Source organism: Strix uralensis, chromosome Z, assembly GCF_047716275.1.
Source record: "Strix uralensis isolate ZFMK-TIS-50842 chromosome Z, bStrUra1, whole genome shotgun sequence".
Classification (NCBI taxonomy): domain Eukaryota; kingdom Metazoa; phylum Chordata; class Aves; order Strigiformes; family Strigidae; genus Strix; species Strix uralensis.
The window spans coordinates 37,012,234-37,029,388 of record NC_134012.1 but is presented as its reverse complement, the minus strand read 5'-3'; the positions used below and the strand labels follow the sequence as shown (position 1 = coordinate 37,029,388).

General features: G+C 36.7%; 1 protein-coding gene across 10 annotated transcripts in view; it reads right to left on the bottom strand.

Moving 5' to 3' along the window:
• DENND4C (DENN domain containing 4C) overlaps nucleotides 1-17,155 on the bottom strand; it is a 72,064-nt gene that overhangs the window by 42,575 nt on the left and 12,334 nt on the right. For 6 of the 10 annotated variants that reach the window (XM_074855019.1, XM_074855026.1, XM_074855021.1 and 3 more), the window contains 2 exons: nucleotides 10,082-10,110; nucleotides 5,223-5,550 (listed from right to left, as the gene is read on the bottom strand). In XM_074855019.1, the coding sequence (XP_074711120.1) occupies nucleotides 5,223-5,533 (311 nt within the window). In that variant the 5' untranslated portion in view covers nucleotides 5,534-5,550; nucleotides 10,082-10,110. The remainder of the gene's footprint in view (nucleotides 1-5,222; nucleotides 5,551-10,081; nucleotides 10,111-17,155) is intronic. The other 4 variants (XM_074855018.1, XM_074855020.1, XM_074855023.1 and 1 more) reach the window with 1 other exon arrangement.

The following is a 17,155-nucleotide window of genomic DNA, read 5'->3' as shown; positions in this document are numbered from 1 at the left end:
TTGACAGACTACAGAAAGTATGTATTTGAAAACTTCAAAAAGTCACATGTATAACCTAAAAAAAAAAAAAGTATTTTTCCTTATCCAACAACTCTCAGAACTTTCAAAAAAATATAACATTAAACTTCTCAAATTACTTAAATATTACTGTCCATCTTTAAATTGGAATATGCAAGTATTACTGTTTATTCTGATTCCACCAAACATGTATCTTGTCATAGTATAAAGGATATACATGAACTACAGTCCTAGAATACTTTAATAAAGGAAAGAAATAACATGAGTTGGGAGTATATTGATGTAGTTACCAGGCTGCCATATAAATTTATTTAGCTAGTTCATGGAGGAAAATATTCTTGCTTTCAATAATGGCTTCAGTTATAAAGAGTCTGATCATCACACTTCTGCTACATTTAAAACAATGTGTAATCTCAGGTACAAAACACACCTAATACCTGTGTTTCAAAGTTGCAACATTAATTTTAATATACTACCTACTGGTTCAAGATACGTATAGAGAAAGTCCATGCTATTCAAATTAGTTCTAAACTAATTGTCTGAAATAACATTTGTTTTGCTCTTTTTATTGGGTTACCTACTTCATAAAGTTAAAACCAAACAAACAAAACACAAAACCAACAACTACAATGGCAGCAGCTCTCAGGCCACCTTCGTTGTGCATAAAGGGTTTACATGAACTCTTTACATCACTGCTTTACATTAATCAGAAGAGAATATTAACAGAGCAGTCTCCGATGGAAGTTTCAGTTCTGTTTTATTTTGATTTCATGTATTTTAAATAAAATCCAGGAATTTAAAGCTATTCCAGAAACATTTGTCAGCTGACAGCTTTTGAGAAGGAAAACCATATTAATCAGACAATTTCAGCAGTTCAATTTAATGGGTTTACAAATATTCTCAGGAAGATACTTAAAGACTGAAGGATTTCTCAGTTGTGTAAATATTTTTAAGAGATATTCTTAGTATTCAAGACTGTAACAGTGGGGTCACCTCCCCATCAAAGGCAAAAAGAAAATGAAAGCAACTCTCATCCCTACATATATACCAGCAGATGTATTATTAAAACCACACCATTTCCTGACCTCATGCATAGTATTGAATCTAAGAAAACAGAAGAAAATCACCATCCATGGATCACTCAAGTTAAAGAATGATTGCAATGGTTTAGACAAAAACATTCAGAAGTGATGCATGAAATATTTAACATGACACCCTGTATATATGAAGTCCTCCCTGAGAGAATAAGTTTACTCCTACTTGTTTCAACTTCCTGCTTCTATGAGCTTATACTTTGGCCTCAATCTTAAGTACACCTTATTTGCTACATTATTCTATCAACTTCAATAAAGTTTAATTTCAAGCAAAATGTATCCTACAGTTTCCTCTAGATGTTAGGTCCTTTCTTTGTAAGAAAGATCGAAAAATCTTGTTACCTCTTTGTAAGGCTGTTTTCACATTGTACATGGAAGTTCTCTCATGATTGGTTTTACTAATTTAAAGGTATACTTCAGTACATCAGATAACAGAGTTTAGAAAAGAAAAGTACTACCTTCTTGCAGCTGTTGAGTTAAAAGCCTTAAATCACAGAAAACCTTGCTTCTGGAAAACTAGTTCAAAATAGGTGGCCTGTTGCAAATTGCATCGTGTGGAGCTGCTCTTCAGCTTGACTTCTCCAGGTTCAACCACATTTCTGCCTCTCACAGACCTTATACAAAATAACTCTTTATAATAACTCTTCCTATCTCATTTAAGAGAAGGCATTATGTAAGTATTGAATAATAAAGGAACTAAAATAAGTATTCTAGGAGCAGGAGGGTCAGAGGAGAAGCGTTGGGTCAAGCAGAGAGAAAAGACTAACTTTTATTTCTACTGCCATCATTATTATTGTCTAAATATACTAGGGATTAGTTTCATCATTATTATCCTAACCTGTTCCAAACACCCAACTGCAGTTGTCATCCTGGTGGGATTTAAGGAAAATGGAAGATGCTGGCTGCTAAGAAAATCTTCCAGTTTCTATTATGCTTCTTGAAACTTGAGTTCATTTTAATTTTTCAAATACATCTCTAGTAAAGAAAAACATTTGTTCAGTTGATACTCCTGAAGATATTTTAAGAAACCAGGTATGCAGAATGAGATGGGTCCTTAGCACAGAACCACTAACCAAACTACAGTTTCCCATATTAGTTAAGAAAAAAAAAGCTCAGTATTTCTTTACTTAACACAATGAAAATTACCTAACTTTTGCATTACTCAAGTAATACAAGAACCTCAGCTTCAGTCAAGATGTCTGATATTCTTTCCTTGGTCATTTCTACAGGAAGTGTTACAAACTGCAAAACCACTTACACTTAAAAAGCATTTTTCTGTCAGGTTTTTTTCTTTAAGAAACAAGCACTAGAGCTCTCCCATATTCCTAACTCAAGTGTAAAACAAAGAGAGGTGAGATCTTGTTTCAAAGTCTCACTGCACTTCAACCAAAACAAATCTCCAATCTCACTTCTTACCTATTTCTGGAACATCAGCAAAAATATTGGTTAGTAAAGCAACACAATGACTAGTAGCTGAATTATTTATGGACATATAAGCTTAAGATACTAAATTTTACAGCTATATGTAGGAAAATGACCTTAAAGATCTCTTGTCCTAGGATCAAACCTTTATTCTTCCAACTAAAAACAACCACAACAAATGCAACATCCAGAAGCACGTCACATGGCCTAACTATACATATGTGAGCACCTGGAGCAGGAAGTCACTGTAGCAGCTTACAGACACCTCAATTTAAGAACCAGTGGAAGAATAGGAAAGAAAGAGGATGGAGAACACAGAAATACGGAACACAAAGACAATGGCAGAGAATCTATAGAGTGTACCCTTACCTACCGCTTACCCAAAACTGCATTTGTTTAATTTTCCCTAAAAGTAGCCCTGGAAGAAACAGACACATTTATGAAGAATCATCTGAATGTTCAGACTACAAGATAACTCAACTTCACACACATATTAACAACCTTGACACAAGACTATGGATTTAACCCTTTCAAGGGATATACTCTACCTATTAAGTCCACTCAGCATGTCAACTTACTTAACAGATATTTAAGGTTTAAAGATTAAATGTTCTTTCACACTTGGTTCTTTAATTGAGAGTTGAGAACAGCATAAATTAGCCTTCAGACTGCACACACATCTCTTGTCCAAGCTCCACTTTCAGTTGAACACATTAAAATTCACACACACGCACCAAAAAAAAAAAAAAAAAAGAGACACTCGTTCTAACCATCCCTTGCACGTAGTTGCAAAACAGCAGGAACAGCAGGGGGAAAACATTCATATGCATCATTGCTCAGACAGAAAAGCCTGCCATGATTTGTTAGGTGTGACACGCTAACTAAATCTGTGTAAAACAAAATATAGAATAAATACTATTTGCCAAATACCACAGTTTTCCACCAATGGTTTTTAAAAGTGTCTCTGTTACTGAAGCCCTTAGCCAGTCAACTATTTGCCTATTTTGCTTATCAGGTATTCCCTATGAAATCTACCCAAGCATTCAAGTTCCTAAAGTTGTAGGAGACATAAAAATAAACATGTGCTTGCAGTCTCTTCCATAAAGACACATGTTGAAGACTGACCATTTAGGTATCCCTTTGAGGAATCACTCCCTCTAGGAATTCTTCCTTCTGCTAACTTACTGAAGTTTGACATAGCATTAAAGGAATAACTTCATACAGCAATTCTACAGAGTCAAATACTATTGCAACAGTTATCTCATCTTGCAGTGTCAGTCACACACATGGGAAAAGACTTTTAAAATCACAGTTTCACTTAAGACTATTAGATGATTGAGGTGAACTGGAATTAGAATGTATCAGATTAATTATGCAACTTGAACTATAATCCTTAGAGCAGAGATCCTGCCATGTAACTGATTTCCTTACCAAAATTTCACTATCAGTTTCTTCCTGACTGGACTCTACTTGTCAGCTGGCACTCAAACTGCAGGTAAAAGCAAAGTATGCATACATTGTGTCTGATGTGATTAAACTTATAAATGAAATTAACTAAACTTATTATAGCTTACATATAAATGTGGGGTTTTTTTACTTTACTCTTTATTTAATAAATAAGGAAAACACACACATATTCCTTATTTGGCCATGGTTGTAACACTTCCCCCCCCCCCCCCCCCCCGCCCCCACTCCATTTTCTCTCTCTCATTACATTCCCAGTAATTTTTCAATGTTCTTATCCAAACCAGAGTAGAAGTGCTATACAGAGGAATTTAGACAATACTGAAGTGCTGTATGAGTTATTACGGATTAAGCACTACCTCAATATGTTAGTAGCACAGACTATAATATTCACCACCTCGAGATCTTGGGGGATTTTGTGATCTTGGTCCTGAACACTTACATTAAACTCAGTATTCTGTAAGTAATAAAATTAATTCAGACCTTCCCTGCCAGGTTGCCCTCTGCATTTATTAAGCATTGAACTTAAAGCACTGGCTATATCTAAGGTTTTCAAACACAGTACTAGTAACTCTTTACGAACTTACCCCTCAAACATCAGAAGTGTGGTTTTTGAAATCAAGCATGATTAGTGTTACCAAGAGACTACATAATCTAGTTTTTTCAGCCAATTGTGTCAGAACCTGTAAGCAACAGCATAAATACTCTGATCTGACAGTAAGGTAGGCTACAAGATTCTAGGTAGGTGGGTAATTTTAAGATCTTTGTTTCAGTGTCCTACCATTTTTAAGTGGTATCTTCTACCTTAAGCATTAAAGTGAATTCCACAAAGTGATAATTTTTGTCTTCTGAAGTCATGACTTTCAGATTAAGCATGTTATATTTCTGGATTTGCACTATACCATTTTGATAAATTAATTTTGTACTACTCTCTCACCTTTCATAAAACTGCAGCACAGAACTTTGTTTCTCATGTTTGATTCGCTCTCTCTCATCTTTATAAGTTTAAACACCACCATCCATTTTAAAAAGGCAAGCTTAGTAAAGACTGACACTTTTTTCAACTTATTTCAGAAAGAAAATACTACACAGATACAATAAGCAATACAGATTCAAAGACAGTATATTCTGAAACATTTTGTCACATCTGTTTTCACCATCATCTGTGAAGAGTAAGATTTGATCATTACTGAAGGAGGAACTGAATTGTTACAGAAATCTCACCCGATGTCAGTAAGGGGTGGTTTGTCCCGGCCTCTCTTGTAGCAAAGAAAAAGTTCAGGACTCTTTAGACTTCCATAGTTTAAGTTGGCTTGAAGGGCTGTAGGGGTGGCTTCAACACAGGTGTATCCCTCTGGCACAGTTTCACCAGCTGATTTAATTATCACAGCAATGTCAGTAATTGGAGCCTTTGGACCAGTTGACTTTGTTTCATGTCGGCTTATTTCTTGGTCCAGAAGGGTTGCAGTATCTGTATCAGTGAGCCCCGCCACTACAAAATAGTCAGCCACTCGTGGACCTTTGTCTTCTATCATGGTTATGTCAGTAATTCCTGGGAAAAATAAAGAGAGATAAATCAAACACTCTGCTTTCAAGCTAAACCCCTTCCCTAAACAAGTATGACAATTTAAAAACTTTAAATAATTTTTTGCAAATAAAAAGATTCCTAGAGATTTCATGAAAATTCTAGGGAAACTCTAAAACAAACTCTGATTTCTGCTGCTCAGGAAGGTAGTATGGTTAATAACTGGCTAGTACCATAACAGTCATGTCTTAGCACAAGGAAGTTTAAGTGAGGTAAAGAACTCAAAGCTCCTAACATGGCAGCTACACAGAAAATTGCTTTGCATTAGCTATCAGACCATGCAAGGTCCTTGAGGGCTGTAAATTAATGCAGGTACCCCTAAGTAAAAGCATATCTATTTTCCTGCCATTACTTAGTGAGTAATTTGACTACAGAATCATACTGCTCTTTTCTTTCTTTGAGAGAGAGAACAATTCCAACTATAGGTTCACTGGTTTATCTTTTGCATGTTTCATACATTTTGTTTCATAATCTAGACCTAACAATGTAGTCTTGAGACATCCAGCTGTAACATTTGGAAGTCATTTACAAAAATCACACATCCAAACCCACATTTCATCAGCTGATCAGGCAGTACACATCACTGCTCAGCTGCACATTCCAGACCTGGAAAGAGTTGTTCTCCCAATGCCAGCAATGTTCACTAAGCATATGATTTTAAAGCACCGAAATGCAAGTTTCTATTAAGAGCAAAACTAGCTGACAGACTACGCTCAAAAACCACAAGTACAATTTCAAGTACCTGATCTCATGAAATATCTCCTTCTAAAAGTTCAGTGAGAAATATTTAAAAAGTAGTTGCTAAACAATAAACTTGAATACTATTATACCCCTTCAGGGAGTTAGGGACAGCCTTTTAGATCCCCATGTTTCCATCACGAGATTTCCGTGGATCCCATCTAGAAAGCTAACCAAGAATGAAAGTCTGGTTCCTATCTTTAAAAACAAGACTGTCACAGCTGCCAAGGTCCCACCTACCAAGGACCACGGTGGTCCATGAGTATTACCAAATAATAAGTGCAACAAAATTGAAAAGTTTCTTGTATTTAGAATTCCCTAGTCTGATAACTGCAGAAACACTGGCCTGTGCTAAGAGAAAGGTGTTTTGGCAGAGACAGTATAATCCTGTTCCCTTCAACCCAGTTTCTCCTCCTGTTCTTACTCTGCTCTTTCTTACTGAAATCATAATGAAAAGGTCTTTTCCATCCTCACAATTTACAAGACTTCTAAAACTTGTTATCAAAAGTGTTCTGAGCACTCAGCTGAAGGAAAAAAATCAGTTACTCATCCTGCACGCTTACTAAGAAATCTTAGCATAAGATTATACAACTTAGGTGGCAACCACTATATTGCAAGATACTGTAGCATGAGAGTAAAGTAAGGAGGGAAAGGGAAGTAACTTTCATGTAAACATGTAGTACCTCTATGCTCCAACTAACTCCATTTTTTATTTTCTAACACTGAAATGACAACTTTTCAAATCCTTTCAAACCTGAAAGATGAATACCTACACCCTTTAAAAGACTCTTCTTCAATATTTTTCCACAATGCTTTCACAGCATCACTTCAGTGTTCTCTAAACAATGGCTAACAGCTTTTGTAGGGCAATCCATAAACAGAGATCCTGGGAAGAGACACTGAAGTTTTTGACTCCCCTGAAAAAGGGAAAGCCATAGGACAGCTATTCACATGACTGAGTTTTCAGGCCTAAAATATATGGCTGTATCAACAGGAACAATAAAAGGTTTATCCAATTTGTCAGGTGTTCAGTGCCTACGTCTCCTGACGAACAAGAAAATTACTCCAAAGCCATAGCTGTTTGTGAAGCTTCTGAATCACTTTCAATTACAGAACTTGCAGCAGTTTACCCTTTCTACTGCCATAAACAACATGAGATTAGTGATAAAGCCTTCACAGGTAAGCAAGTCAGTGTGAAATGCAGGGGTAATGGCTTCAACTTAATCTCATATAAATTGGTACTTTCATTAAAAGGTGCCTCCTCACGCTGCCACTGCTCATTCCCACCTTCACTTTTGTCCAGAACTACATCTGCGCAATCATGTAACGAACTGGAAAAAGGAATTGCTCTGGCTGCATGTTAACCTGGCAAAGATTGTTTAGTGTTCAACCAGAGCACTCACTGTGTCAGCACAAAAGCAGCTGCAGTATGACCCTTTCAGTGGCAGCACTGACTTGCATTGGACTGTGAAGTCTAAGATGTTTCAGTTTGCCTCTTAGATGCTTGGATTTTTTCACAGAATTATAAAAATAAATAAATAAACAAAAAAACCCTCCCTGCTCCCCTTAAAAGAAAGGGAAGTCCTGAACCAGAATGTTTTGTAAAGCACTGTTTGCACTTGACATACGTGAAACCAAATTATTGGAACAAGCTGCTAAAAATAGCAAAATGGTTGGCATCCGTGGTGTGTTGACCTTGGCTGATGCCAGGTACCCACCAAAGCCATTCTATCAGTCTCCCTCCTCAACTGGACAGGTGAGAGAGAATACAACAAAAGGCTTGTGGGTGGAGATAAGGACAGAGATCATTCACCAATTACTGTCATGGGCAAAACACACACAGCTTGGGAAAAGTAACAATTTATTGCCAATCAAATCAGAATAGGGTAATAAGAAATAAAACAAATCCTAAAACCACCTTTCCCCTACCCCTCCCTTCTTTCCAGGCTCAACTTCACTCCTGACTTCTCTACCTCCTCCCCCACAGTGGTGCATGGGGACGAGGAATGGGGGTTGCAGTCAGTTCATCACCCATTGTCTCTGCTGCTCCTTCCCTCCACACACTCTTTCCCTGCTCCAGCATGGGGTCCCTCCCACAGAGACAGTCCTCCACAAACTTCTCCAATGTGAGTCCTTCCCACAGGCTGCAGTTCTTCATGAACTGCTCCAGTGTGGGTCCTTTTCACGGAGTGCAGTCCTTCAGGCACAGACTGCTCCAGTGTGGGTCCCTCATGGGGTCACAAGTCCTGCCAGCAAACCTGCTCCAGCATGGGCTCCTCTCTCCATGGGTCCACAGGTCCTGCAGGAGCCTGCTCCAGCATGGGCTCTCCACAGGGTCACAGCCTCCCTCGGGCAAGTCCACTTGCTCTAGTGTTGGATCCTTCACAGGTTGCAGGTGGCTATCTGCTCCACCATCAACCTCCCATGGGCTGCTGGGGCATCTCTGCTCTGGCACCTGGAACACCTCCTCCCCCTCCTCCTTCACTGACCTTGGTGCCTGCAGGGTTAGTTCTCTCACATATTCTCACTCTTCTCTCTGGTTGCAATTGCTCTCCCCATTTTTCTTCCCCTTTCTTAATAATGTTATCACAGAGGTGCTACCATCATTGCTGATTGGCTCAGCTTTGGCCAGCAGTGGGTCTGACTTGGAGCTGGCTGGCACTGGCTCTATCAGAAGCTTCTAGCAGCTTCTCACAGAAGCCACCCCTTTAGCCCCCCACTACCAAAACCTTGCCACTCAAACCCAATACAGCATCATTTTTTTTAAAAAAACCCAAAATCTTTGTTAAATGATCCAGTCTTTTATTACCTGCTACATGTTCACACAGTTCAATATCATGGTCACTCAACACAGTATTAAAATCGTCACCCACATTTACTTTTAGCACACTGAGCAGGAAATAAAACAGTAACAATAACGGAATACAATGTCAAAAATCTCAGTTTGTATTTTTAATCACAGCTGTGGTTCCTGCAATCGCACTAATGTTATCCCCAAATGTTTTTTAAAGCCAAAATTCAGCTTTCCTGGGTAAACAGAAGGAGAAAAATTTAAAAGGACCTAAAAAATTAAATACTAAGATTTGGAAGGTTAGAACACAAATGAAGATCATTAATTCCCAAATTTTTTACCAGTGGGATCAGTAAAACTGTAGCAACTGGTTACTTGGGAGCCTACACTTACATCTATGATTTTATATTTCTCTCTTAGCCATGGCTGTTTTACTTCACAGAAACTCTGTGTAATATGTGGCAGGCAAAAGTCAGAGTCACCAGACAATTCAGCTGAGAAACCTGGCACACAAGCCCCATGTCAGCCAACATTTAGCAAGTTTTTCAAAATGTTCCGAGTCTCTCAAAACAGTTCCCTTCTTTTTCCACAAGAATAAGAGAAGTAAGGTTTCAAGTAAGCACTACAACTCAGCTCTTCAAGTATTCTCCAATTTCAGAAAGATTTAAAGCAACAGAATCTCTCAAAAAGAGGTCTTGAAGTAATAGGTCTTAATTAAGTCATGGTTATCTTCTTTAAAACAATAGCTCTTCTAAGAGACCTTCTATCATAAGTTTTATCACAGCAACTTTCCCCACGATAATTTCAAGAGATACTGTCCTCTCTGTTTTCTATGAGTAGTTTCTGTACATCACAAGACTAATAGGAAAACTTAGCATTTAGAAAATATTGGGATTTTTATTGTAACACCCCATTCCCTTTTGGGAAAAAACCCAAATACAAAAAAATTCTAAAAATAAAAACCATTACCTTGGTGTTGGATGATGAAAATGCAGGATCTGTTGAAAAAAAGCCAACATATAAGTCCCATGAAAGATTTTTTTTTAAAGTCTACAAAGATACTTCAGTTTTAAGTCAAATAAATTGAAAACAAAAATTGGGAATTCTGTTTAAAGAACATGAGCAATACTGTTTGAGGAATTACAGATCTCCAAGTCCATCTGGATCCAGAGGGGCTATGGAGAAATTATTTAAGAGAAGTCAGTTTTCCAATTAATTCCTTCATAGGCCACCCTAGGAAAATTAGCTATGAGCAGTTTAGCGGCATAATTATTTTTTAAGAAAAAACAGTCTTCAGAATAAGAGATGTAGTTTTAAAATCCCCAAGCTTTTCTAAAAGGAATTCCCACTGAAAGTAATTAGTTTTGTAGAAGAAAACCAAAACCAGCCTGCACAGACAACACTTAAAGGCACTCAGTACGACTAGTCTAAGTCAAGAGAGCCATATTTAGCAAAAATACGTATGAGAAAAAAAAAAAAAATCTTTTCACTGCTAAACATCAGAAATATGGCAGTGTTCTCCTCTCCCCAAGTTCATTTAAGGTTTACTTCTCAAAAACCCTTTCTCAGAACAATGTGATTTTACATTTCTTCCATAATGTTCTATAAAAGATATAGTAACTCAACTATTAGCTTCATATAGGCCATAGCACTTTCTTAAGGAGAGATTTCATAGTGAAATTGCCTTAGGAAAAAGGTTTCCATTCTAAAGATCATTTTTATGAGTTTTGAACAGTTATGAAAAAAATACTATATTATTAGAAATTGCTTCAGTTTATTGACTGATGTCTAAAACACCAGTGAGTTTTCTTTCAAGATAGCTAGACTGCAATTTTCTCTTATTTACAGTTACCTGAACCACAACAAAGAGTTGTTCTTGCAAAGATACAAAAATTTGTGAGAACAAGTTATAAGCGGCAACAATGAAGTAAAGATGACAATGTAAGTATTTTATTTGTATTTTATTTCATCACTATGTTGCTTTTATCACATAATTACAAGCTTTTCAATTCCAAAATGGAGATCACTAATTTAAAGTTCTCAGTCTTCATTCACAGAGATTGCCACAGCTGAGGACTCCTATTCTTTAGATATAAAAAAAAGTTTTCTTCTGCGTTGCCTGCAAAACACAGAAAAAGGAGACTTCTCTAACACATACTCATTTGTGGAAGTCTGCTTCAGCTACATCCACAGCTATTTTCCCAAGACTTCTCCATTTAAATTCATTTCTGACATCATTTGCTTTGCCACTGCAGCAGCTGTTTGTAATCAAGTAACATTTGCTTAGAAGTCTTCATAACCTAAGTACAGTGAGCAGTACTTCATTTCTCAAGTGTGGAATTACAGAAAAGTGCTTGTCTGCTCACCTGAAGTAAAGACATAGATGCAGCAGAAAGGAATACCAGCAAAATTAGTATGCTAAAAACCTTCATAACCTAGAAATTTTCATTCATTTTCTAATACTATGAAATGTTAGAAAGTTGCTATGAGAAAACATGCATGACATGCAAATTTTTAAATCTTTTTAGGAAGTCAGAGAGTAAGATTTCAGCCTTTCAGTGTTTTATTTGAAGATAGTATTCATTTAAAGAAAAATCTGTTCTGAAAATAATTTCTGAGATGCAAGGTCACCTCCTTTTGAAAGTCTCTTGGAAATGACACTAGGACGATGATCTGGCAGGCAGCATGTACAGTGTTAAAAGTTTTCAAGTAATTCAGAGAGCATTTTAAACACACTTTGGACACTAGCATAACTATTATGCCAAATAATGTTGTGCAGAGCAGAGTCTAACATGCAGTGCAGAGTCTAACATGTTACTCCAAGCACCGTCCCCTTTTTGGCCTATCAACAGAACTTTTGTAGCCATCTTATTTTCAGGACCAAACTGCTATCACTACACAACACTGTCTCAATACCACGTGGGCCTGCCTTGTTGAACCAAAGAAACTTGGGCACTTGTGAAGCAATCTCGAGTGCACAGTTTAGACCTGGTCAAAAAAATAGTGGAGAAAATAAAACATTCCATAGGAAAGTACCTTCCAGGAACTTTCATCCTAGTAGAGACAGAAGAGCTTTTCATTAATTAGTCTTTCATTCCTAAAAAGTCATGGCATAATTTATGCTATCTCCCTTTGAAGCCGTGATAAAATGACAGAAGTCCAGAATTCTAAGTACAGGTCTGTCCTAATCCTAAAAATATCTTAAGTGTCAAATAATCCTCTAAAATTAGACTGTAAAGCCAGCATAAGTCCAGAAACAAACGGTACATGTAAATGCAGTTTTTAGCAAGTGGACATAAGACAAAAGGAAACATAAGCTTTATAAAACTGCATAAAGCAACAACCAAAAGGAAATGTTTTGTCACAAACGCCAATCTGATAATTTGCATACAGATGCCATAAGTACACCTGACACTACTAAGGAGAATCTGTTCTTGGAAACCTGTGTGTACGAACTCACTCCAGAGTAAGAATAACCACCCATAGAGTGGGTTCAGAGGTAGTTGTTTGTAAGGCCTATGTGCAGGCAAATCCTTGAGTAATTGCTTGGTCCTTTCAACTTCTGGAAAGAAGTGGCACAAATGCTGGTATGTCAATGCACACAAAGAATAAAATAAATTTATGTTAAGTGTGTGTGGATATCAAAGGTTTTTTCAGTTCACTCCTAACTGGAGTGCTGATCTCAAAAAAAAAAAAAAAAAAAAAAAAATCAGCATAAGGCTCAGGAGGTCAACTAGCATAACTTAACCTGGAAAAATCAAGTTGGTCTTAAAAGCCTCTTATTTCCTCATCTCTGAACACTCTACTACCTGCAGATAAAACTCACTATATACTATACACAAGTTGAATGTCAAAAGTTCTTCTCAAGTTTATTTTTTACATAGAAAAAGTCTATGAAATAGACTTGAACTTTGTTTACAGAAATCTCACTAGTTTCAAAATTCTGCTCTAAGAAAGTGTCCACTAGAAAGAAATTAAATCAGATCAGTAAAAGTCAAGCATCAGGAAGATAGCAGCCAGTTTTACAGAGAAAACACAATCTTCCTGCAACTGAAGAAACAGACACTGCAATAAGTAGCAATACAGTAACCGTATTATCTTATATGGTGCTCCCTTGAAAAAGTAGATGGCTTTGTAATATTTTATAAGACAGACCAACTCTTTCTTATAATCAGTGACCACTTCCTTCACTATCCACACGAAGACTAAGAACTGAGATATTCTTGACCTTAAATCACAAATAAAAATAAAGCTGTAAAGAACTTTTTCAGCCTATTTTCAATACAATCAAAATCCAGAAATCTATTTAACTGAAAATATTGGTGAATTGATGGTCAAAGAACTTAAATTATAAACATATCTTTGCAAGTGATTAATGGCCAACACATGACTTTGCAATTTATTAAACTCACTTGCATCTTCTTTCAGACACTGATAGCCCAAAAACTACAATGTGTGGGAACAACTACTTACAAAGTACTTGCCATGTGGAAGCCTACTGCAAGCACACACAGATGACTGAAGACAAGATGGGATACTTTCCTCATAACTGATAATGGTTTTGTAACCCAACTGCATAGGAAATAAGTTTTATTCCAGACTGAAGAATAACTTTGGCACTTTTTGTGCACTGTGCTTGAAACACCTAGTTTGTAAACAGACTACACAGTTAAGATTTTTAAGCAAGGTGGATGTTAAACACAACTCAAGACTTCTACACAAACGCTTGGTTTTGCAAGTGAATTATACCACGCTATTGGAAGTAAAGAAGTTAGAAGAAAAAGGTAAATGCATTCTGCTCTGAGATTTATTCCTAAAATAAACTAGCCTAAAGATCAGGGAAGATACTGGATTTGCTAAACTAATTTAAAAGACAAAGAATTTACTGGATGGATACAAGACAGTGTGTCAGGAGGTCATTTGCTACACTTGGAATACGTACTGCCTACATTCTGAGTAAGAGAGAAGCATTACTATGTTTTTCAACCATTGTGCTAGGAAAAATTTTATAAACAACACAAGAACTACCACAGGCATCTCACTCCCCAATACACAGCTTAATAAGCTATGTGACCAAGTCCTTATACGTGCAACTTCTCCATTAATTCTAATGAACTAATTGGAAGAGAGAAAGGGTAGGCAAAAATTGTTTACCTTTCTGAAAATTCAGAAAGAAACTTTTCTTGCTGCCATAGAGAAGGGAGAGATCTGATTCTATATTCATACAGACCATTCTTTTACCTTGTGCTGAGATTAAGTAACATTATTGGTGAAGGGATGGGAAGAACAATTTGTTTCCCCTTTGTGTAAGAGAATCTTCATTGATGCTTGTTAAATCTTAATTTTATACCACAGCAACCAGTGCAGAACTTATTTTAATGAGTGACTTTGGAAATGTTCCTGATTCACATCAAAAGCATTTTTTGTAACATGCATACACATTAGTTAAAATAAGTAACCAGCAAGACAGCATATTTCTTGAGATAAAGCAGTATAAACTGAAAATGGAAAAACATTAAAACAAGATTTGTAAATGCCTTCAAAGACGTGTTTTAAGAAGTTAAATCACTGTCATATACAGCAAAGAGATACAGCTAGGTTGTATCAAGCCTTCAGCTTGGCCCCCTTCTTTCTGCACACATTTCAAATATCAAAATCACAGACCTGTTTGGGTTGGAAGGCACATTTAAAGATCATCTAGCTCCAACTCTCCTGCCATGGGCAGGGACACCTTCCTCTAAATCAGGTTGCTCAAAGCCCCGTCCAACCTGGCATCCACAATTTCTCTGGGTAATCTGTTCCAGTGCCTCATCACCCTCACCATAATAGATGTCTTCCTAATGTCCAATCTAAACCTATGCTCCTTCATTTTAAAACTGTTGTCCCTTATCCCGTCAGTACAGGCCTTGGTAAAAAATATCTCTAAGCAGTATTTCGCAACAGTGGTAAAGATAAACGCATGACAAAGTTGTGAAAAAACTGATGACACTGATTAAAACAGACAATTTTTTGCAGAAACAGGTGATCTTAAATCAGAAAAATAAAGCTTAGTCACTTGTGACAGAAGGTAGAACCTGAAGGCCTGACTGTAGCAAGTTTGACAGTGAGGATTTGGATACTTAAAAAGAGTTTTGTCTCTAGGACTGTTTATAAAAAAAATCAAATCTAAATATAAATGCTAAAGGACTGAAACTACTATTGAATATAACGGTTAGTACTAAACTATGAATGCTATTTTTTAAAACTTCGCATTAGTGGAAATGCATCAACAACAGTGCTTTCTTCAGGTTTTGGGGGTTTTTTAAACTATTTCCTAGTTGTATTCCAAAGCAACAGAAAGAACACAGTGAAGGTGGTTCTCAATGTTAACTGTATTCAATAAATCAGAATGATTGCTTTTGTTCTAATTGCCTCAAAATTTGTTTTTGTTTAACCAGGTTCCAAGACGTCAAAGCTAATACTTGAAGTCACTTTGGAAAGCAATTAGCAATGTAATCATGGACAGTATTTGGCAACAGAAACTTTAGACTGTTTTTTTTAAACACAAAATACGGATATGACTCTAGCACACATACATACCCACATAGGCTTAAATGTAAGCAGCATATGCAAAGACAGTCACCAATATTACCATTTAACAACCAGAACATACTGGAGTATACACACAGCATTCCCAAAGAGCTTGTACTCTCATCGCTTGTCCATTCCAGCATATCTTCACTATTATTGCTCACATTGGTATGCTTGTCCATACCACAATCACTTTTAAGCAAGTCTATTTCTACTCAGATAAGTGTGCAACTCCAGCTTATGCATTTCAGTTTGGTGCATGTGGGACAGCAGAAATAAGACCCTGCATATGCATCACAGATGATTTAAAATTACTGCAGAATGGAACATTATAAACTAGACTATTCAACAATGTTAAATGAGTTCAGATGAAGCAAGGAGGTTATCAAACACGCAACATATAGGGAAGTTACATGGACATGTCTATATATGAATTCTACGAACATTTTATTCTGTGTAAGAATATACCATGATTATTTGCACATATATGCCACACACATGTCACAACAAAAGCCAAGGTAAAGCAACATGACTTCAAGCATACCATTAGCACTGAACAGGATTAAAACAGAAAAAAGATGTAGTCCACTGATTATTAGCCACAGACAGCCAGTTAGAAGAAAAAAGAATTTCTAGATATGCATTTGAAGACTTTCTTTTTTGGAATGCGTATCACCTTGTCATAAATTATTAAATGAAACAAGAGTTAGTCACTTCACTAAATCACACAAGTATTAGAAAAACTAGAGTTGCAAAAAAAAACTTCACAGACACACAATGCTCACCTTCTACCTGTCTTAACACAAGCAGCTGTGGAACAAGAATGGTTGGATGTCACTGTTGACTGGGTCTGAACATGCACATATGCAAATACAGCACCATTCCTCTGTAGCAGTTTTCAAGTAAACATTTGAGAATGTAATGATTGCGCAATTGAAATAGGTTACAAGCTACAAACTGATTATCTTATTGAGGGCTATAACATTGTGAAAAATGAACTTAAAGACAAGGTGAAAGATAAAAGGAAAGACTTGCCAATTTTTAATGATGTATTCCTATAGGATGGCTTTTAACAGTTAACTGAACTTCATCCAGAAAACAAGTTGTATCAAGGGCAGGGACTGCAAATAATCTAAACTGGCTTTTTGAGTCAGATAGCTAAATTGTTGCAAATTTGCACATATTCAAAGAAAAAATGTTGACTCTACTAGCTGTTTGTGTACCAGACTGTTTTCTAACAGCATCTGAACACTAAAATCAGGCGTAAAATGAATGTAATCAGCTTGGTGGGAAAGTTTTCTAAAGCTTTCCAAATACATCAGGGCACTACCATAGGAAAGGAGCAGAAATATATCAAATCACCTCAGGTAAGAAATTCCTATGGAAGCAAAGATACCAAGTCTAGAAACAATTCAGTGAAACAGTTGCCCTTTTTTTTTTTTCCCCACCTGTACAAACAACAGTTCTCAGAGT